Below are 22,047 nucleotides of genomic sequence, written 5' to 3'. Positions count from 1 at the left end.
CAGCCTGGCCAACATGGTGAAACCCCATCTTTACTAAAAATACAAAAATTAGCTGAGTATGGTGTGGCTCATGCCTGTAATCTCAGCTACTTAGGAGGCTGAGGCAGGAGAATCACTTGAACCTGGGAAGCGGAGGTTGCAGTGAGCCGAGATTGCTCCATTGCACTCCAGCCTGGGCAACAAGAGCAAAACTCCGTCTCAAGAAAAAACAACAACAACAACAACAACAAAATATATATATATATTGTTACAAACTTTATTGTCAATCTAGGCTGGGCCCGGGGCCCGAGGGACTGCAGGGAGGGAGGGATGGTCCCTCATCCCACCCCTCAGAGTCCCTCCTCTGCACCCAAACCCAACACCATCCAAGGGCCAAGGTGGCTGGCGAGGGTCTCAAGGGTCCAGCCAGCTGGGCAGGGGAAGGCGCTAGGCTTGATGGGCGGGGTGGGGAGGGGTGCACAGAGAGGGACTGCATCTCCTTGTCCGGCAGGTAAAAACGGCAGAAAGTGAATTTGGTGTCTCCATCTGTCTCCATTTATAGATATTTACAAAAGAAAGTCATGAGCAACAGGCCACAGTCATGCAAAAGAAACGCATCCCCCCTCCCCAAACTAACCCCCTGCCCACCCTGAAACCCCGAGATGTCCCCCGCCCAGCAGTCCAGCCACCTTCCCCAAGGTTCTGAGAGCAAAGAGGGCACGTCCTTGAAGAGTCAGTGGGGGAAGGGTGGTGGATCCGGGGACCCAGAGCCACCAGGAGTAGGCGCTGGGGGAACTCAGGCTGATCGGGCTGAGCTCTTCCCAGGCCTGGGTGCTGGAGTCAGGAGGAAGGGGTCCCCCAGTCTTTGAAACCCCCACCTTCCTCCAGAAGGTCCACGGAGCCAGGGTTGGCTCTGTCCTGAGTGTGGGAGGGGGTGTCCTGGCATCCCACCCCCGGCAGAGGCTCTTGTGGGCAGTGGTGAGGGCTGGGCCTGGAGGTCAGATGGCAGACTCCCTGCGGTAGGAGATGTTGTCCAGTGGGAGGGAAGCCTGCATGCGCTCCAGGTCCAGGTGGCTGCCGAACTCCAGCATCCGGATGATGCCCGCCTCCTCCTTGGAACCCGCCTCCAGGCCCAGGCCTGCGGCCACCGCGGCCGCCGCAGCTGCCTCCTCCTCCATCTCCTCTTCCTCCTGGCTCATAAGGGCCAGCTCGTTCTCGTAGCAGAAGGCACTGGGAGGGGGCGGCGGGGCGGGCAGCACGGTGATCTTACTCTCCTGCAGCTCCCGCGCCGAGCAGCAGGGCGTGCCGGCCACCTCGTAGGTCTTGTGAAAACGCGAGTAGTCCACCTTGTAGTGGCTCTTCTCCTCAAAGACCACGGGCTCAAAGCGGTGGCCCCACAGGATCTCACTGGCCAGGTAGGAGCTGCGGGCCTGGGTGGTCATGGCCGTGGCCTCCACCATGCCCTCCAGGATGACCACGATCTCGAAGTCCTCCGACTCCAGCTCCTCCTTGCCCATGCCATAAAGCGGGCTGTCCTCGTCGATCTCGTGGACGATGATGATGGGCGACACCAGGAAGATGCGGTCCAGGCCGATGTCATAGCCCACGTTGAGGTCCCGCTGGTCCAGGGGCAGGTACTCGCCCTCCTGGGTCATGTAGGGCTTGATGAGCTGGGCCCGCACGTGGGCCTCCACAATGTGGCTCTTGCGCAGGTTGCCCACGCGCCACATGAGGCAGAGCTTGCCGTCGCGCACCGAAATGACGGCGTGGTGGCTGAACAGCAGCGTCTGCGCCCGCTTCTTGGGCCGCGCCATCTTGGCCATGATGGTGCCGATCATGAAGGAGTCGATGACGCAGCCCACGATGGACTGGACCACCACAGCGATGACCGCCAGCGGGCACTCCTCCGTCACGCACCGGAACCCGTAGCCGATGGTCGTCTGCGTCTCCACCGAGAACAGGAAGGCACCCAGGAAGCCGTTCACGTGCATGATGCAGGGCTTGGGGGCCACCGGGGCTGCTCCGCCACCACCCGCCGCCGGGCCCCCTGCCGCAGGCACCCCTGGGCTGGCCTCCAGGTCACCGTGGAAGAAGGCGATACACCAAAAGAGGAGGCCGAAAAAGAGCCAGGAGACAAGGAAGGCCGCGGAGAAGATCATGAGCATGTAGCGCCAGCGCGTGTCCACGCAGGTGGTGAAGATGTCCGCCATGTAGCGCTGCGACTTGTTGCTCAGGTTGGCGAAGTACACGTTGCATTGGCCGTTCTTCTTGACGAAGCGGTTGCGGCGTTTCCGCCGGGGCACGTGGGCCTGGCCGTTGCGGCTGTGTCCGTGCATGTCCTGAAGCCGGCGTGGTCACCTGGGAAGACGCAGGGCCTGCGGAGGAGAAGCCGGACAGGTGAGATGCTGGGGAGCGAGGGGCTCCCTTGGGGCAACTCAGACTCAGCCCCAAGACTCTCAGAAGCAGGTGAGCCTGGACCAGGACCTAAGACTTCCTCTGCCCCGGCAGGCGGAGGGTGGCAGCAGAGGTGGTTCTGATGACAGGGTCTGAGCCAGTGCCACCCAGTCTGGCCCAGCTTAGAGATTGGGGTCCACAGACCAGGAAGCTAAAGCCACAAGGATCCAGGTCCTAGTCCCTGCCCCTCAACACTGCCCCTCTGGCCCGCCTATGCTCACTGTTCTGGAAGCTTCCTGATGCCCATCTTGGTTCCTCCCTGTCCCTCTGTCCTGCTTGCCCTGAGCATAGGGAGCCACGGAGGCTCTGAGCCCGCTCCTCTCCCTGGATTCCATCTCTGCACTTTTGGGCTTCTCGGGGGCTGGACTTCCTCCTGTATGATAGCCACTGGCCACCTGTGGCTCTTTACATTTAATTAAAACTAAACAGGCCGGGCGCGGTGGCTCACACCTGTAATCCCAGCACTTTGGGAGGCCGAGGCGGGTGGATCACGAGGTCAGGAGATCGAGACCATCCTGGCTAACACAGTGAAACCCCTTCTGTACTAAAAATACAAAAAAATTAGCCGGGCGTGGTGGCGGGCGCCTGTAGTCCCAGCTACTTGGGAGGCTGAGGCAGGAGAATGGCATGAACCCGGGAGGCAGAGCTTGCAGTGAGCCGAGATCATGCCACTGCACTCTAGCCTGGGTGACAGAGCGAGACTCCATCTCAAAAAAAAAAAAAAAAAAGAAAAAAAACTAAATAAAATATTAACTGCAGCTCCTTCCTTGCATGAGCCACATTTCAAGTGATCAGGAGCCACATGTGGTCAACGGCCAACACACTGGACAGAGAAGACACAGGAGAGTTCTATCACTGAGAAATTTCTGGCTGGACACAGGGGCTCATGCCTGTGATCTCAGCATTTTAGGAGGCCGAGATGCAAGGATCGTTTGTGCCAGGAGTTTGAGACCAGCCTGGGCAACAGAGTGAGACCCAATCTCTACAAAAAATAAGAAAATTAGCCAGGCACGGTGGTGCACGCCTGTGGCACCAGGTAGTCGGGAGGCTAAGGCAGGAGGATCTATTGAGCCCAGGGGGTCAAGGCTGCAGTGAGCTGTGATCATGCCACTAAACTCCAGCCTGGGCCACAGAGCAAGACCCCATGTCAAAAAGAAAGACAAAGTTCTACCGGGACCCGCAGCCCCACCTGGGTCTGAGCTCCTTGCTTAGATTCTTCCCTCCCAGTGTTGCTTTGAGTCCTTGAGCCCAAATTCCTGCCCAGTGCCCGCACTTGTTAGGAGCAGTGGTGAGGGGAGAATCCAATATGACAGTCAGGGTGGAGGAAGGGGGGGCCCCAGCTCTGACTCCTCTGTAGACATCGCTATTCCCATGTCCCAGGTGGCTCAGAGAGGGAAAGCCACCTGCCAGCCACAAAGCTGGCAGTGGATACAAACTTGCGTGGCACCAACATGAATGAGTCGATGGCGGGGAGACAGGGAGTGGGAGGGGAGGACACACCTCGGGCAACTCAGTTCACCTCTCTGAGCCTCCATGTCTTCATCTGTAACATGGGCACCAAAACTCCCTACTTCACGGGACCTACGGGGACAGCAGGGCGCTGGGGTAAAGCCATCACCCTCCTGCCTTCCTTCCCACACTTCCCAGGAGCTGACAGGCAGGATTTGCCTGTCAAGCATCCCCAGCTGTTGCAGCAGAAGAGGCCCCTCACCCCACTGGGTGGCGGGATGCGCCTGGGGCCCATAGAGGACAGACCTTCTCTCCACTCCTCTCTGCCATTGGGTCCCCAGGGAAGACATGGTGCTGCCCGGGCCCCAGCGGCTGGCAGGGCCAGGACTGGGCCTGGGTTCCCAATAACATTTTGGCCCAGAATTACATAAGGCTGGAAGTTTCTATTTTCTGTTCTATTCTTCTTCCTGATCTAATTGTGCATCTGTGGCAATGTTTATACACTTCCCTGGTTCAGGACAACTCGGTTGCCGCAGCAACCGGTACGCGCCAACGCTATAATTTAGAGATCAACAGCCTCAGAGCCTGCCTTTTCCCAAGAGAAACTCCCTCTCCGGGCCCAGGGAGAGTGAGCCCTGCCCCCACCTCCTCCCCCGCGGTCACCCACCCTGACTCCGGGTTCTTCTCCCTATTCCCCTGGTTCTCAAAGAGCTCCCTGGCTCCTACAGTCCTGGGTTGAAGTCCTAGATCCACTGTGTGACTTGGGCGAGCTATTGACTACTCTGAACCTCAGTTTCCTCATCTTGAAAATGGGGCTGACTGGGTGCGGTGACTCACGCCTGTAATTCTAGCACTTTGGGAGGCTGAGGTAGGTGGATCACCTGAGGTTGGGAGTCTGAGACCAGCCTGACCAACATGGAGAAACCCCGTCTCTACTGAAAATACAAAAATTAGGCAGGGCATGGTGGCGTGTGCCTGTAATCCCAGCTACCGGGGGGCTGAGGCAGGAGGATCGCTTGAACCTGGGAGGCGGGGGTTGCAGTGAGCTGAGATCGCGCCACTGCACTCCAGCCTGGGCAACAAAGTGAGACTTTGTCTCAAAAAAAAAAAGAAAATGAGAAAATTGGGCCAATGAGCTATCATGCTGGAGACCTGAGAGGTCATGCAGGCGTGGCCTCTAACGCGATGCCAGCCCTTTAGAGCTGGGAGGCCCAGACCCTCTTTGCCCCCTCCCGCAGCATCCCAGCAGCCAGGGCTCCAGGAGGAAGCCTTGGGGTTCTGGGGCCAGGCACACCTTCTGCTCTATAGAGTTTTCAGGGAGGCCTTTCTTTGCTAAACATATTCCCCCTGTTCTGTCCCACTGCCTGAAATGGCTCCAGGGGCACCGCGGACTGTCAGGACAGGAGGAGCATAGGGTCACTGAGTTCAGGACCCTCATTTTATGTCTGAGACCAAGGAAATCCAGAGATAGGAAGGACTTCCTAAGAGTCCCAGAGTGGAGCCAGATGGGCCAGCCCTGAACAAGGCCTCACCCCCACCCCAGAGCTCCTCATCCACTTCCTCCCTGCAGGGGGCTGGAGTGGGTTTTGGGGCAAGGGAAGAGAAGAAGCCAGCCAATCCAAACTGGACCACCATCCACAAGTGTGCAGGATAGAGGCAGAGGGGAAAGGGTGTGGCGGCCCAGGCCTTCAACGGGTGAGGTCACTGAGCTCCAGAGAGGGTGGGGGGCCCTGCCCAAGGCCAAACACAAGCCCAGGGTTCCAGGGGATCCCTAGTTCTCTGCCTGGTGAGATTGGCTCCTGACCTGGCGAGTTCACCTGGTGCTGCAGAGGAGATCTCTTCATGGACTTCCCCACCTCTGGAGGGGCCTTGGGGGTAAGGGAGCCAATCCCCTGATGGCTACAGAGATTGGGCGTCCCCTCACCAGCAGTGCCCACTCCTCCCCATTAGCGAGTGCCCAGGGTCAATCCTGAGCTTCCACAATCCCCAGCCCCATCGGCAACACTCACTCCCCAGCCCCACCAGCCCACTGGCCTCCACAGTGCAGCCCGATGGGGACATAGTTTACCCCTCACCCCGGCACCTCCCCCACAGCCCACAGCAGGTGTCCTGAGCCCTTGCTATGTGCTGGGCCCTGTCTTGGGTTCCCAGTGCCCCCAGCACATCCTGGAGCTTAGCAGGAAAGCTGCTTCCCTGGCACTCCTCAGACCTGGCACCCTTCCCCATGGAGCAGCCTCTGTGACATCCCATCCCCCTGAAAACCCTTGGTCTGCAGTGACTTGCTCAAGTAAGTGCACGCTGCTGCCACCACAGACCATTTTAGCAGGAGAGAGAGGTTCAGCTGCTAATTCGAGGCTGACCCGTGCAAGGCCTGGCCAAAAAGTGAAGGGTATGAGCTTGGCATTGTGTTCTCATGTGACAACCACCAGGAGATGGCCAGGTTTTCTCTTCCTTGTCACATGGGGCTTCCTGGGGAAGGCTGACGATGCCAGGAGAGGGTCAAGAGGCCTTGACAATTCAGTACCATCCTCCTCTGACTAGAGATATATATATATTTTAAAAAGAGCCCTGCTGGGCTAGGTGACTCACGCCTGTAATCCTAACACTTTTGGAGGCTGAGGCAGGCAGATCACAAGGTCAGGAGTTCAAGACCAGCCTGGCCAACTTGGTGAAAGCCTGTCTCTACTAAAAATTCAAAAAAATTAGCCGGGCGTGGTGGCGGGCACCTGTAATCCCAGCTACTAGGGAGGCTGAGGCAGGAGAATTGCTTGAACCTGTGAGCCAAGATTGAGCTACCGCACTCTAGGGTGGGTGACACGGTGAGACTCCATCTCAAATAAATAAATAAAAATAATAAAATAAAAAAGAGCCCTGGTTGTTTAGGTGTCTGCTTTATCCCTATGATTAAACCACTTTTGTGGATGCAGGGATGCAGGGCCTAATTTGCCTGCATGGAATGTGCACTAGAAGAATGCAGTTTGAAGCATGTTTTCTGCGATGGAGGCCCCGGGAGGTGGAGAGGCCCTCTGTCACAGCCCTGGTATGTGACCTTGAACAAGTTCTTCCTCTCCCTGGAGTCAGGTCCTCCTCCAATTAAGGGACTACTCATCCTCCCCAGATTTTTTGAAGGTCACAGAGCTTGACATAGGACCAGAGGGACTGGTGAAGTAGGGCCTGAGGTTTCCGAAACCCCCAGTGCAGGCCACTAGCCCATTGCAAAATGAGCCTAAGAAGGATCAATGGGCCAGGCGTGGTGGCTCACGCCTGTAACCCCAGCACTTTGGGAGGCAGAGGCAGGTGGATCTCTTGAGGCCAGGAGTTCAAGACCAGCCTGAGCAAAATGGCAAAACCCCATCTCTACAAAAAATACAAAAAAATTAGCCAGGCATGGTGGCGCACGCCTGTAATCCCAGCTTCTTGGGAGGCTGAGGCATGAGAATTTCTTGAACCCAGCAGGCAGAGGTTGCAGTCAGCCGAGATCACACCACTGCACTCCGGCCTGGGCAACAGAGCAAGACTTCATCTCAAAAAAAAAGATCAATGGTACTGCTGTCCTTTATATCCTGGGACTCTTTCAGTGGCAAACATTTTTTTAGAAAGTGATGGACATAGGAGATGCTGACTGCTTTTTAAATGTTAATGTCTTTTTCTGGCAAAATGAAGAAGTGACAATGCTACACCAGTTACCAGACTTTTAATTTTTAAAAATTTATTATTGGCCGAGTGCGGTGGCTCACGCCTGTAATCCCAGCACTTTGGGAGGCCAAGGCGGGTGGATCACCTGAGGTCAGGAATTTGAGATCAGCCTGACCAACATGGAGAAACCTGTTTCTACTAAAAATACAAAACCAGCCAGGTGTGGTGGTGTGTGCCTGTAATCCCAGCTACTTGGGAGGCTGAGGCAGGAGAATCACTTGAACCTGGGAGGCAGAGGTTGTGGTGAGCGGAGATCGTGTCATTGCACTCCAGCCTGGGCAACAAGAGTGAAACTCCATCTCAAAAAATAAATACATAAAAATAAACATAAAAATTGATTCTTACTATTTTTTATAGAGATGGGGTCTTACTGTGTTTCCTAGGCTGGTCTCAAACTCCTGGTCTCAAGCTATCCTCCTGCCTCAGCCTCCCAAAATGCTGGGATCACAGGCACGAGCCACTGCGTCCGGCTTTCTTTTAATTTTACTGTGCCGTAAACATCCAAAATCTGCAAATCTCTAGTCCAGACTTCATTAGCCAGCTGGGGAAAACGAGGCCAAGAACAGGGCATGGCACCGTGTCCGAGGTGGCACAGTAAGTCAACAGCTGTGTAAGGAAGCTCAGGCCTCACCACTGACGCCAGCCATCCTGCCCCATCCTGAGGAATTAGGGAGGGGCTGGAGACTCTGCCTCCTGGGGGTCCAGAAGAGGCGGGAAGCCCACCCCAACCCTGTCAACTTTTAGGTTTTCCCGACAATTTTAGGACACTAACTTATCTGTCCTTGCCCACAACCCCCTTTGCAAAAGAAAAGCTGATCAGCTTGCAGCAGCCTCGGCAGGTCCCAGCTACCTGGAAGGCTTCGAGGGCAAATCTCCTCCCGAGACCCGTGCCACTGACCAGAGACACCATGGCCGTTGCAGGGGCACCTCCGCCAGGCCCTGCCAGAGCCAGGCAGCAGCTCCAGCCCTGCCTGAAACTCTACTCCTTTAGACAGGAGCGGGGAGCTCACGCCTAGGGAGCAGTGGCCAGTGCCAGCCTGCCGGGTTGTCATGCGTCTCATGTCATCCCACCACCAGACTTCGAGGTGACTGTTATTGGGTGAGACAACCAGGGAGGTGATGTGACTTGCTCGAGGTCACAGAGCTCAGCCTTGGGGATCTGAAGAACCAGTCATCCTCTCTCTCCAGCCCCTCTCACAGAATTTCTGCCAACTCCATGCCAGGCACTGCCTCCTCTCTCTCACTGAAGCATCACTCTATCCTTTGTGTATTTAACAAGTATTTATTAAGCACCTACCACAGTAACAAGAAGGGTTGTTATTTCTCCTCCCCAGCTGAAGAATTGCAGGCTACAGAGATGCCGGGGGGTTGAGGGGTGATGCTGAGCTTGGGGGCCACACAGCAGCAGTGACAAAGCTGGAAATCTAACTTGAGTCTGACTGGTTCCAGGTCCTTGGCTCACCCTGGTCCTCAGCCTCTGGCTTCGGGACCCCTTCTCCTGCCATATCGCCCCGCTCACCCTGGGACCCCCAGGCTCTCCCCATCCCTCCAGACCTACCCTGAGCCCCTGAGGTTCTCTGACCCTGCTACTCTGAGCCCTCAGGCCTCACTGTCTATCTGCAGCACTTGGCCTCTGTTCAATATGAGAAAATGTGCGGGTTAAACCCATATGTTTTGGGTGGCAAGACCTGGCTCTCAGTCTCAGCTCTGTAACCTCCCAGCATATCCTCTTTGAACCTCAGTTTTCTCATCTGCAAACTGGAGATGACGATACTGGTACCTTCCTCACCAGGCCGCTGCTGAGTGAACATGACAACCACCATGCGTTATTACATTGCAGGTAAAGTGCAAAAACTGATGTTATAATGGTGATGACAAAGATGCAGATGCTGATGACCAAGAATGCTGGACTGGGAGCTGGGGAATCCCTTCCACTCCTGACTCCACCACTAACATGCTCTGGTCAGAAGTTCCTTCCCTCTGTCTGCAAGATGGGGAGACCATCATGGCTCCCTGGCAGGAGAGGTGGGAAGATGTACAAAACAAGGCACCCAGACAGAGCTTGGAGTCAGGTGACACATGGGGGGCGCTCCTGAGTCTCCTTAGCCCCAGCCATCCCTGAGCCCTCCTGGGCTTAGATGGGGAGGCTGACTCTCCAGCAAGTGTCCTACCAGAGGGAGCCAGCACAGGGCAGTGGAGGTCAGAGGACGCAGCCCAGGGCATAACTCAGTGCACTCAGGACAGGTCCTGAAGGGTGGAGGATTTCCCTGGAAGAAATAGACAGAATTGGCCGGGCGCGGTGGCTCACACCTGTAATCCTAGCACTTCAGGAGGCCGAGGCGGGTGGATCACCTGAGGTCAGGAGTTTGAGACCAGCCTGGCCAACATGGTGAAACCCCGTCTCTACTGAAAATACAAAAATTAGCCAGGCGTGGTGGCAGGTGCCTGTAATCCCAGCCACCTGGGAGGCTGAGGCAGGAGAATCGCTTGAACCCAGGAGGCAGGAGCTGCAGTGAGCCGAGGTCGTGCCACTGCACTCCAGCCTGGGCAACAGAGCGAGACTCTGTCTCGGAAAAAAAAAAAAAAAAAAGAAGTAGACAGAATTAACAGCACTGTCCCATTTCCCAGCCCTTGAGGAGCACAGCGTCTGCCCCACTCCAGCTGAGGTCCTCAGGTCTGCTTTGATTGCAGTGGAGGGGCTTTCCACTCCAACAAGTGGAGCTTTGCAGGGAGGAAGAGAACTCAAGAGCCCAGGCTCATGGCTCTTTGAGCTGTACCCCTCAAAGAGTAAGGGGAGCCAAAGACAGACTGAGCCACAGGGGAAACTGTGGCAGGGTCCCCACCTGCCACTGCCCTCTGCAGGCCCTGCAGTCCCCTGTCCCTGGGAGGCCTGACTCCCTCCTCTTCATGAGTCTCAGGAACCCCCCGCCTGGTGCAGCAGCTTCAGCTCTGGAGCCTCTAAACAACTTTGTGCCCATGTGACCTTATGCGAGAGGCACTTAACCTCTCTAGTCCCTGCATGCCCCATCTGTAGGAGAAGCTAATAATAGAGCAGACTTCCTAGGACTGTAATGAGGACAAATGGGATCATGCACGCCACGTGCCCAGCCCAGCGTAAGTGATCGATAAGGTGCATTTTACTCAAGGCTGAACATTGCTCCCTCTCGATTTCCTCCCCGGAATTTCAGATGCAGCATCCCAGAGCCCGCCTGGGCCCCATCCACAGGGCCCTGCCCAGTTTGTCTTCATTCACTGCACTAGGGAGCAAGTGGGCAAGAACAGCAGCCTGGGATCACACAGAGCTGGGCTGGAACCAAGCTGAGTCCCACTTGGCTCTAGCAGGTCACTGGATTCTCTGAGCCTCGGTATCTCCATTGGTGAAAGGAACATCGCAGTGCCTACCTGCAGGGCCTGATGTGGATTGTCCCAAAAGCGCATGCCACATGGTGGGTGCTCAAGAAAGCTGTCCCCTTCCCCACCTTCTTCTGGACCACGAAATCCTGTGGCACACCTAGCCCCTCCCTCACCAGGCAACCCTCTGACATCGCAAAAATCCAGGCTGAGCATTTGAGCACTGAGCACGCATTTACTCAATACTTTACACCGATCGATTCCTATCATCCTCACAATGATCTCAGAGGAAATTATCATTACCCCTGTTTTAGAAGTAAGAAAACCAAGGCACAGAGAGGTTCAGCAACTTGCCCAAGGTCACACAGCTTGTAAGTGGTAAAGCCAGGATGTGGGCCTGGGCAATGGGCATCAAAGCATGCTAACAAGGCATGCTACTGTCCTGCCTCGAAGAAATACTGTCACACGCTTGCTTCCACCCGGTACACATCCAGTCCTACTACGTGCCAGGTTCTGTGAAGTCAGTCCTATGGGGAAGGAGAAACTGGATCACAGGGTAAGTTGGAGCCAGGACCCAGGTTCCTGATTTCAGGTCCAGCCAAACCCTGGAGACCAAGCTTTGGGCTCCACAGGGGCTTGGAGCAGCGGGAGGTGAACCGGCTCATTCCTCCCACTCTGCACCCCACCGGGCCCTCCCAACCACTTGGCCGGCGAATGCGGGGCGGGGGAGCAGGCTGACAAGCAAGTTCCCCACAATGTCCAGAGGGACCTTTGGTCGGGGCCACATCACAGGTGCTGGGGGCTGGAGGACCCAGAGGCCACCTGTTTCAACCCACAGGTGTGCCCTTTGCTGAACTGCTGACGCCAGGCCTCTGCCCTCCCTGGAGAGCTTCCCACCCTCCACAAATACCTGTGCCCATCTTCCCCACAGGGGTGTGAAGGCCAGTGGATCCCTGAAGCTTCTCTTTTCCAGAACAACCGCAGCTCCCTCAGTGGCGGCGGGTGGGGCTTCAACACCCCAGGCCTCGCTGGGGCCTCCGCTCAGTTACTATGGACCGCACGCTAACTGTGGGCCAGACGCAGGCCTTGGACTCGGCCGGCATATGGAAGGGCTGGGGAGAGACGCTCTGGATGGTAGGCATTTGCCATCACGGGCAGCCGGATGTGTGTGGCGTTAAGCAGTTTGAAGGAAAAGTACAACATGGAGTGAGACAGAGGGCGGGGCTCTGGTTTGATGGGCATCTCCAAAGGCCTCTGCGAGAAAATGGCAGAGCCAAGACTTGGGTAGTAAGTGGGAGTCTGTCAGGAGAACTGTATATCTTTGTGGAAGTGGGGTGTAGAATACTCCAGGAGGTCGGGTGCAGTGGCTCATGCCTGTAATCCCAGCACTTTGGGAGGCCGAAGTGGGCAGATAACTTGAGGTCAGGAGTTCGAGACCAGCCTGGCCAACATGGTGAAACCCTGTCTCTACTAAAAATACAAAAATTAGGCCAGGCATGGTGGCTCACGCCTGTATTCCCAGCACTTTGAGAGGTCGAGGGGGGTGGATCACCTGAGGTCAGGAGTTTGAGACCAGCCTGGCCAACTTGGTGAAACCCTGTCTCTACTAAAAATACAAAAATTAGCCAGGTGTGGTGGCAGGCGCCTGTAGTCCCAGCTACTAGGGAGGCTGAGGCAGAAGAATTACTTGAACCTGGGAGGGGGAGGTTGCAGTGAGCCGAGATCATGCCATTGCATTCTAGCCTCGGCGACAGAGCGATACTCTGTCTCAAAAAAAAAAAAAAAAGAAAAAAAATAGCCAGGTGTGGTGGCTGTAATCCCAGCTACTTGGGAGGCTGAGGCAGGAGAATTGCTTGAACCTGGGAGGCAGAGGTAGAGGTCGTGCCACTGCACTCCAGCCTGGGTGACAGAGCAAGACTCTGTCTCAAAAAAAGAAAGAAAAAGGACATGGTGCGATGGCTCATGCCTGTAATTCTAGCACTTTGGGAGGCCGAGGTGGGTGGATCATGAAGTCAGGAGATTGAGGCCATCCTGGCTAACACGATGAAACCCTGTCTCTACTAAAAATACAAAAAAATTAGCTGGGCATGGTGGCAGGCGCCTGTACTCCCAGCTACCTGGGAGGCTGAGGCATGAGAATTGCTTGAACCCGGGAGGCAGAGGTTGCAATGAGCTGAGATCGCGCCACTGCACTCCAGCCTGGCAACAGACCAAGACTTCGTCTGAAAAAAGAAAAAAAAAGAATACTCCAAAAGTCTGAGTCTGGTGTTGAGAAGCTGCAGGAAGGCCAGGTTGTGGCCGTGAGGTGAGCCTGGGAGTGAGCGGACCAGGATGAGGCCACAGAGGCTGGAGGTGGCAAGGGCTGCGGGTGTCACCCTCAGGGCCGGCGGGCTGTCAGGCTTTGCCTGGTCTGGTTTTAAATTTCCATGTGAAATATTTAAGACAAATAGGAATAAGGACTAATACAATAAAGCCTTTAGGCCAGACATGGTGGCTCACACCCATAGTCCCAGCACTTTGGGAGGCAGAGGCAGAAGCATCACGTGAGGCCATGAATCCAAGACCATGCTGGGCAACATGGTAAAACCCCATCTCTACAAAAAATTTAAGTTAGCTAGTGTGGTGGTGCATGCCTATAGTCCCAGCTACTCAGGAGGCTGAGGTGGGAGGATTGCTTGGACCTGTGAGGTGCAATTCCAGCACTTTGGGAGGCCAAGGTGGATGGATCACGAGGTCAGGAGATCAAGACCAGCCTGGCCAACATGGTGAAACCTCATCTCTACTAAAAATACAAAAACTAGCCAGGCGCGGTGGTGGGCATCTGTAATCTCAGCTACTCAGGAGGCTGAGGCAGGAGAATCACTTAAACCCAGGAGGCAGAGGTTACAGTGAGCCGAAGTCGCACCATTGCACTCTAGCCTGGGTGACAGAGTGAGACTCCGTCTCAAATAAATAAAATAAAATAAAGCCTTGTGTATCTACCACCAGGCTTAAGAACTACAACATTTCGGCCGGGCGTGGTGGCTCACGCCTGTAATCCCAGCACTTTGGGAGGCCGAGGCGGGCAGATCACGAGGTCAGGAGATTGAGACCATCCTGGCTAACACGGTGAAATCCCGTCTCTACTAAAAATACAAAAATTAGCCGGGTGTGGTGGCAGACGCCTGTAGTCCCAGCTACTCGGGAGGCTGAGGCAGGAGAATGGTGTGAACCCAGGAGACGGAGCTTGCAGTGAGCTGAGATTGCGCCACTGCACTCCAGCCTGAGCGACAGAGCGAGACTCCGTCTCAAAAAAAAAAAAAAAAAAAAAGAAATACAACATTCCGCCGGGCGCGGTGGCTCACGCCTGTAATCCCAGCACTTTGGGAGGCCGAGGCGGGTGGATCAGGAGGTCAGGAGATCGAGACCATCCTGGCTAACACAGTGAAACCCCGTCTCTACTAAAAATACAAAAAATTAGCCGGGCGAGGTGGCGGGCGCCTTTAGTCCCAGCTACTCAGGAGGCTGAGGCAGGAGAATGGCGTGAACCCCGGGGGGCGGAGCCTGCAGTGAGCCGAGATTGTGCCACTGCACTCCAGCCTGGGCAACAGCGAGACTCTGTCTCAAAAAAAAAAAAAAAAAAAAAAAAATACAACATTCCTAGCCAGGTGTATTGGCTCACACCTGTAATCCCAGCACTTTGGGAGGCCAAGGCGGGCGGATCACTAGGTCAGGAGATCGAGACCACGGTGAAACCCCGTCTCTACTAAAAAGTACAAAAAATTAGCCGGGCGTGGTGGTGGGCGCCTGTAGTCCCAGCTACTCGGGAGGCTGAGGCAGGAGAATGGCATGAGCCTGGGAGACGGAGCTTGCAGTGAGCTGAGATCGCGCCCCTGCACACTGCACTCCAGCCTGGGTGACAGAGCGAGACTCCGTCTCAAAAAAAAAAAAAAAAAAAAAAAACATTCCTAGCCAGGTGTATTGGCTCATGCCTGTAATTCCAACACTTTGGGAGGCTGAGGCAGGTGGATTGCCTGAGCCCAGGAGTTTCAGATCAGCCTCGGCAACATAGTGAAACTCTTTCCCTAAAACATAAAAAGTAGGCTGGGCATGGTGGCTCACCCCTGTAATCCCAGCACCTTGAGAGGCTGACGCGGGCCTCTCCAAACACCCGAGGTCAGGAGTTTGAGACCAGCCTGGTCAACATGGTAAAACACCATCTCTACTGAAAATACAAAAATTAGCCAGGCATGGTGGCACGTGCCTGTAATCCCAGCTACTCGGGAGGCTAAGGCAGGAGAATCGCTTGAACCCAGGAGGCAGAGGTTGCAGTGAGCCAAGATCTTGCCACTGCACTCCAGCCTGGGCAACACAATGAGACTGTGTCTCAAAAGATAATAATAATAAAAAATAAAAATAAAAGATAAACATTCCCAATATAATCCTAGTGGCACCCTGGCCCTTGCCTCAGCCGGCCTTTGAAGCCTGCACTGTCCAGAGTGCAGCGCCAGTCGCTGTGATGAGGTATATTAGGCTGGGGAGAAGACCATGATGGTAGCTTGGAGCTACCAGGATGGCGGCCATGGAGCTCAAAAGGAGATGGATTTGAGACACATGCATTCTGGGTGAAAAGTCCGCAGGGTTTGGGAGTGGAAGGGGGTTGTCGAGAGTGGCCGGTAGTGGTGGAAGACTGAAACGGGGCCAGGTTTCGGGAGCGACGGTTTCTAGTGTGCAGTGGCTTTGAACGTCCAAATGCAGATGTCTACCCGGCGTCAGATCCCGAGCCTCCAGAGGGAGAGCGGGCAGAGCTGGGTGCATGAGATGGTGAATGCTGGTGACAGGTTGAGTTGTGAGGGTGGACGAGACCGGCTGGGCCAAGGGCATGGAAAAGGAGAGGGGGTCTCAGACCCGGCCCCAGCAGCCCCACAGCTGGGGAAGAAGTTGAGGAGCAGATGAGGAGGACCAGCCAGAGGGCAAGAGCAGCAGGGGAGGGAGGCCAGCTCACAGCCAGGAGAGGGAGCGCTCAGCAGAGTTGCCCGGTAGGCCCTGTCCAGCCTGGAGCACCTGAGGCCTGACTCTGGCAGCCACAAGTCCCTCCTCCACTTGGCTTCCCTCCCTCCCCAGCCAGAAAGGGGGAAATCTCCTCATGGGCTGGGCAGAAGGGGAGGTGCTGAGGAGGGGCCGGGAGTTGTGCTGGGCGGGGGTCAGGGAAGTTGCAGCAGAGGTGACCTCGGCACAGCCCATGTCTGATCATCATCTGACCCTCATCCCTGCACTCCAGCATGGGTGGGGCTGGGGGTGGTGTTTGCTGCTCCCCCATCCCATTGCCTCATCCTTAGCTGTCAGCAAACAAGACTCCAGGAGTTGGGGCCGCCGGCTGGTGGGGGGTGTCTCCCAGAACCTTGGGGGATGGGGGCTAATGTGCCCCTCTCACACATACACAGGATTTCTCTGGGATGCTCGGCTGGGCCCAGCAGGTGCCCCCTAAAGAAGTGGCGTGGGAGCAGGGAGGAGTGAGAACAGTCAGGGCTGAGTTCGAGCCCCACTCCCTCACTTATCCAGTGGAGGCCACTGGGTGGTATCGCCTGTGACGCCTCCTGGGCCCTCCTGGGACTCCAGCCCGAGACTCACACGTGGGGAATGAGCAGCCTTGCCTTCAGCAGCGCTGCTTGGAAGCGGCCCAAATGCCCATCCACGAATGGCACAGCACACAGACAGAAAAAGCCAGGAGGGAGCTCTGTGAGGAGCAATGTAGGTCTTCAAGATGTATTTTTAAGCAAAAGAAGGCAACAGTGATGAGCGGTGAGTATAGTAGCTACCATTTGTGTAAAAAAGGAGAGAGAAGAAATTTATAGATACACATATTTGCTTGTCTCTGCTTGTCTGTGGATGGAGACCCAGGAAGCTGGTGACATTGGCTGCTCCGGGGAGGGAAAGCAGGTGGCTGGGGACAGGGTGGGAGGAAGAACTGTCACTGTATTCCCGTTTGTGTCTTTTTAAATTTTAGAACCATATGAATGTATTACCTGTGGGAAAATGCATATGAAAAGTTTTAAAATTAATGTGTACACATGCATATTTTCCAGAGAAGGCATTCATAAGGTTGTGTGGCCGGGTGCGGTGGCTCACGCCTGTAATCCCAGCACTTTGGGAGGCCAAGGCGGGTGGATCACGAGGTCAGGAGATCGAGACCATCCTGGCTAACATGGTGAAACCCCATCTCTATTAAAATTCAAAAAATTAGCTGGGCGTGGTGGTGGGCACCTGTAGTCCCAGCTACTCCGGAGGCTGAGGCAGGAGAATGGTGTGAACCCGGGAGACGGAGCTTGCAGTGAGCTGAGGTTGCACCACTGCACTCCAGCCTGGGTGACACAGCGAGATTCTGTCAAAAAAAAAAAAAAAAAAAAAAAGGACTGTGACCCCAAAAGTCTGAGAACACTTCACCTATGGGCTGCGTGGCTTTGGGAAAATTTCTTAACCTCTCTGAGTCACATCCGTAAAATGGGAAGGAATAACACCCAGTGTACAGGCATGCTGCCAAGGCGAACAGTGTGGGCAGGGGTTTGTAAACTGTAAAGTGCAGAAGACTTTCTTTCTTTCTTTTTTTATTTTTTGAGGCAGGGTCTCGCTCTGTCACCCAGGCTGGAGTGCAGTGGCACTATCACGGCTCACTGTAGCCTTGACTTCCCAGGCTCAAGCGATCCTCCCACCCCAGCCTCCCAAACAGCCGGGACTTCAGGTGTGTGCCGTCGTCCCTGGCTAATTTTTTAATTTTTTGTGGAGACAGGGCCTCCCTATGTTACCCAGGCTGATGTTAAACTCCTGGGCTCAAGTGATCCTCCTGCCTCAGCCTCTCACAGTGTTGGCGTGAGCCACCGTGCCCGGCCTGCAGCCCTTCTTTAAGAGCATGACTTACTCTCCACTCTTCCTCGCCTCCTAATCTCCCCTCAGCCCCCTCCAGGGCTCCTCTGTGCCCCCTTCCCTCTCAGCAGCTCTGATGGAGGCTCCGGACTGGCCCTCGTTTTCCTCCTTGAGTCCTCCAGGCCTGAGGGTCCTTCTCCAGGTCGCCCCTCGCTCTCCTGCCCCTGGCCTCTCCATGACCCACACCGTGCAGTGCCCAGCTCTGCCATCCCACCTCCCTTCTCTTCTCCCCAGTCCTCCCTGTGATCTCATCCAGTCCTGTGGCTTAAAATACCACCTAGCCTGCGCCTCCCTCCCAGGCAGCTACAAGCCCACTTGGCTCCTGCTCCCTGTGTCTGCTGGACAGTGAAGAGGCATCGCGAACCCGGCACTGCCAAGCCCGAGCCATGTCCCCGTCCTCCCCTCTTCTGCCTTCCCCGTCTCAGTCTGTGACTCCTCCCAAGAGGTCGCTCAGGCCTGACACCTAGGCATCATCCTCCAGCCCTCCCTAAGCCCAACCACAATCACAATGGGATAATAACTAACACGCACTTAGTGTTCACTGAGGGCCATGCACTGACTGGTCCACACCTGCAAGGCAGGTGCTATTATCATCATCCCACAGCGGGCTTGGGAGCTTGCCCAAAGCGGGTGAACCTCGGGGCCCCGGACACGTCCCTTCACCCAGTCATCCACCCCAAAGAGCCACATCACTATTGCAGCCCACAGCCTCCACCCACCTCCCGCGGTCCATCTCCACATCACTCCCTGCTCAGAGCTCTCGGTCTCCCCAGGGCACTCGGGATGAACGCCTGGCCTCAGGGAGGTCCTGCCCTCTCTGACCGCACCCCCTCCACTCTCCAACCACGGGAAGAGACCTTCCTTCCCGTCCCTTTAACGCACCAAGTTTATTCCCGTCTCTGGGCCTTTGCACTGGCTGTTCTTTCTGGTTGAAATTCTCTTCTCCAAGACTCCACCGCTTGTGCCTTCCTACCATTCAGGTCTGGATTCAAAGGCTGCCTGTTCCAAGAGGCCCCGAGGCCCTCCCTCCCCATCCAGCTCTCAGATCTTCCTGACAGCCCTTAGCAGTCAAACCAGTCTCATCTGCAACATCATTAAGGGCAGGAACCTTGCCTCCCTACTTCACCCCGACTCCCAGAGCCTGGCACAGAGTAGCTGTTTCATAAATATCTAACGACTGACAAACAAGATGACCCAGCCCGTCACAATTCCCGGGAAGGGTCTAACTGGGCCATGTGACACATTGTGACCAAGGAGAAGCTATTTTTGACACGGTAGTCAGGGAGAACTTCCCAGCAGAGGTGGCCTCTGAGCAGTGACCAGGAGACCCTCTGTGTCACTGTACACCAGCACAGTGGCCATGAGCAGAGGGGAGAGAGGACAGGATGTCAGAGGGCTCAAGCCTCTGCCTCACCCTCCAACGGAGCATGGGCTTCTCTTCCCAGGTGTCCCCTAGGTGTCAGGGGCTCGGCGGGGGGGGAATGTCCTGGCCTCAACCAGAGATGGGTGGCAGGGACATGTGTACAGGACCTAGTGGGAGAGGGCATGGCAGACAGAGGCCTCAGAAGGACCAGAGACAGCAGGAGGAACAGTCAGCCCCTGCCCATGACTCAATGCTGGGCCACAGCCCCAAGGGACTGTCACTGACAGAATGCCTGCCATGGGGGGGCCACGAGCTTCGTGCCCCTCTTTACTTCTGACCACCTCGCCACTGGCTCCTCAGGCCAGAGAATCTCCAACTCCAGCCGACCCCCATCCATCCATTCATTCATTAATCACCCTAAATGTCCCCTGAGCTGGAACAGGATCTGCCTTCCTGCCAGGTGCCAGATGTGTCTCAACACAGCACACTGCCTTGCCTTGGAGGGTGCTCTGTAAATAATTGAGTGAACATTTATTGAGCACCTACTGTATGCTGAAGGGAAGCAGGTAAGTCACAAACCGGCTTTGCTGAGCTCCGTGCACGCATGTGTGCGTGCATGCGTGTGTGTGCATGTGTGTGTGTGAAAGGGCATAAAGAGAAGGTCCTAGGAAGATGAGGGCAAGCAGGAGAGCACAAGGACAGAGCACGGCTGGGCCTGGGCTGAGCGGAAAGCAGGGAATTTGGCCCAGCCTGGGATCTAGGCCCTGGGGAGAGGTGGTGGCTCTGGGGGAGTGTGGGGCCCTGGACCTGGGTAATCCACTGAGCAAGGGACAAGAGGCTACTTCTGAGGGCAGGACAGCAGCACCCGGGAAGTTGTGGCACTTATGTCTTTAGGAACCAAACATCCAGGGAAATAGGAACCTGTGCGTCAGAGCCTCTATCAGGGCGCCTCCTGGATTTCTATACAGGACAGTAGCTTTCAAGTTTTTTGACCAAAATCCATAGTAAAAGCAAACATCCTGTTTGTTACTTTAACTTACTTTATATTTATTTTTTAGAGATAGAGTCTTGCTCCAATGCCCAGGCTGGAGTGCAGTGATGCGATCACAGCTCAATTGCAACCTCCTGGGCTCTTGCCATCCTCCCGCCTCGGCCTCCCAACGTGCTGGGATTACAGGCGTGAGCCACTGCACCCGGCTGTATATTTAAAGCTGAAGTAAGAGCGTCACAAAATAATATTTACCCTCACTGCATGCATAGTATTTTGAAATTTTCTTTTTAATTTCATTTTCGGAAAACAAGTAGTGCAACTCACTAAATCAATTTCCCAACCCACTAACGGGGCAGGACCTGTGTGCAATTTTAAAGCACTGGCCTGAGTGGGGGTTAGGAGCTGTGAAACGGGATCCAGCGTGTGTCTTGAAGCTGTGACAGGCGGTGCTTGGACTCCGGGCTTTGTGACACACAACCAAGGGGAGAATTTTTGGATGTTATGGGGGAATACTGGGAAAAGCCTGTTAGACCCCCCAGCTCACAGGACCGCCACTCTGCAGCCCAAATAACAGGGACTCTTTGGGTTCTGAGTCCAATTTCTTCCCCTGATCTTGTATTAGAGCCCCCTCCTGCCCTGCTAACAGATGCCATTCAGCAGTTGCTTACACATCTCCCAGGACAGGGCGCTCACCCCCTTCTCAGGCAGCCCACTTGACTGTGAGGAGTAAGCTCTGCTGGGCTGCTCATGCAGCTGCTAAGTGGGCCCCCCCCGGGGCTAGCTGGCCATTCTCCTCTGTCCTTTAGCCTGTTGTCTCAGGGACCCGGGACAGCTCTGGCAAGTGGTCCTCTCTCTGCCCCACCCAGTTCTCTCTCTCTGCTGCCCAGGCACTGCCTGGTGTCTGTTGGGGGCAGACTTGGAGCCCAGCCAGAGAGAGGCCCTTTCCAAGGTCAGGTGGGCTCAGGATCTGCAGCCTCATGGCAGGGCTGGCACTCAGCCAGCCCTGCCCCACCAAAGCAGTTCTGGGGGTCTGGGGGAGGGAGGGCCGGGGGAGGCTCAGCTGTCCAGAGAAGTGGTACCCCAAGGCAGTAGCTGCTGATGGGGGTCTGGAAATCAGGCCCAGCAGTGCCCTTGAGTGGTTGGGCCACAAAGTAGTTCATATCAATGAGCTATGATACATTCATTCACTCACAGGCTCACGGGATCTTCCCAGTCACCCTCAGAAACAGACGCAAAGGGCCAGGCACAGTGGCTCATACCTATAATCCCAGCACTTTGGGAGGCCGAGGTGGATGGATCACATGAGGTCAGGAGTTCGAGACCAGCCTGGCCAACACAGTGAAACCCTGTCTGTACTAAAAATACAAAAATTAGCCAGGCATGGTGGTGCACACCTGTAATCCTAGCTACTTGGGAGGCTGAGGCCAGAGAATTGCTTGAACCGGGAGGTGGAGGTTGCAGTAAGCTGAGATCGTGCCACTGCACTCCAACTTGGGCAACCGAGCAAGACTCCATCTCAAAAAAAAAAAAAAAAAAAAAAAAAAAGAAACAGAGGTAAAAACCCACCCTTACGGGGCAGGGGATGAAGGCTCAGAGAGGTGAAAAAGCTGCCCCAGATTCCACAGCTGCTCAGGGGTGGAGCTGGACGTGAACCCAGATCTTCTGTTTCCCAGTCATGGGCCTCACCTGGGACAACTGAGGCCAGAGGAGCCTTGGGGTAGGGGAGTGGGAGGCAGGCCGCTCCTGTCTTGCTGAGAGCAGGCTGGGTCTCTCGGCCCCAGAGGGCAGGGTGAAGGAAAGGGGGAGGCAGGGATCAATCAGCAGAGCCTTCTGACACGAGTGGGCTTCCCTGGAGATGGAGGTG

General features: G+C 55.4%; 1 protein-coding gene across 1 annotated transcript in view; it reads right to left on the bottom strand.

Annotated features, from left to right (window-relative positions):
* Positions 1-234: 234 nt before the first annotated feature.
* KCNJ4 (potassium inwardly rectifying channel subfamily J member 4) overlaps positions 235-22,047 on the bottom strand; it is a 30,034-nt gene continuing 8,221 nt past the window's right edge. The window contains exon 2 of the mRNA XM_055252979.2: positions 235-2,354. Within this exon, the coding sequence (XP_055108954.1) occupies positions 978-2,315 (1,338 nt within the window). The 5' untranslated portion in view covers positions 2,316-2,354 and the 3' untranslated portion in view covers positions 235-977. The remainder of the gene's footprint in view (positions 2,355-22,047) is intronic.

This window comes from Symphalangus syndactylus, chromosome 18, assembly GCF_028878055.3.
Source record: "Symphalangus syndactylus isolate Jambi chromosome 18, NHGRI_mSymSyn1-v2.1_pri, whole genome shotgun sequence".
NCBI lineage: Eukaryota > Metazoa > Chordata > Mammalia > Primates > Hylobatidae > Symphalangus > Symphalangus syndactylus.
The sequence above is the reverse complement of the archived record's forward strand: the minus strand, read 5'-3'. Positions and strand labels throughout refer to the sequence as shown.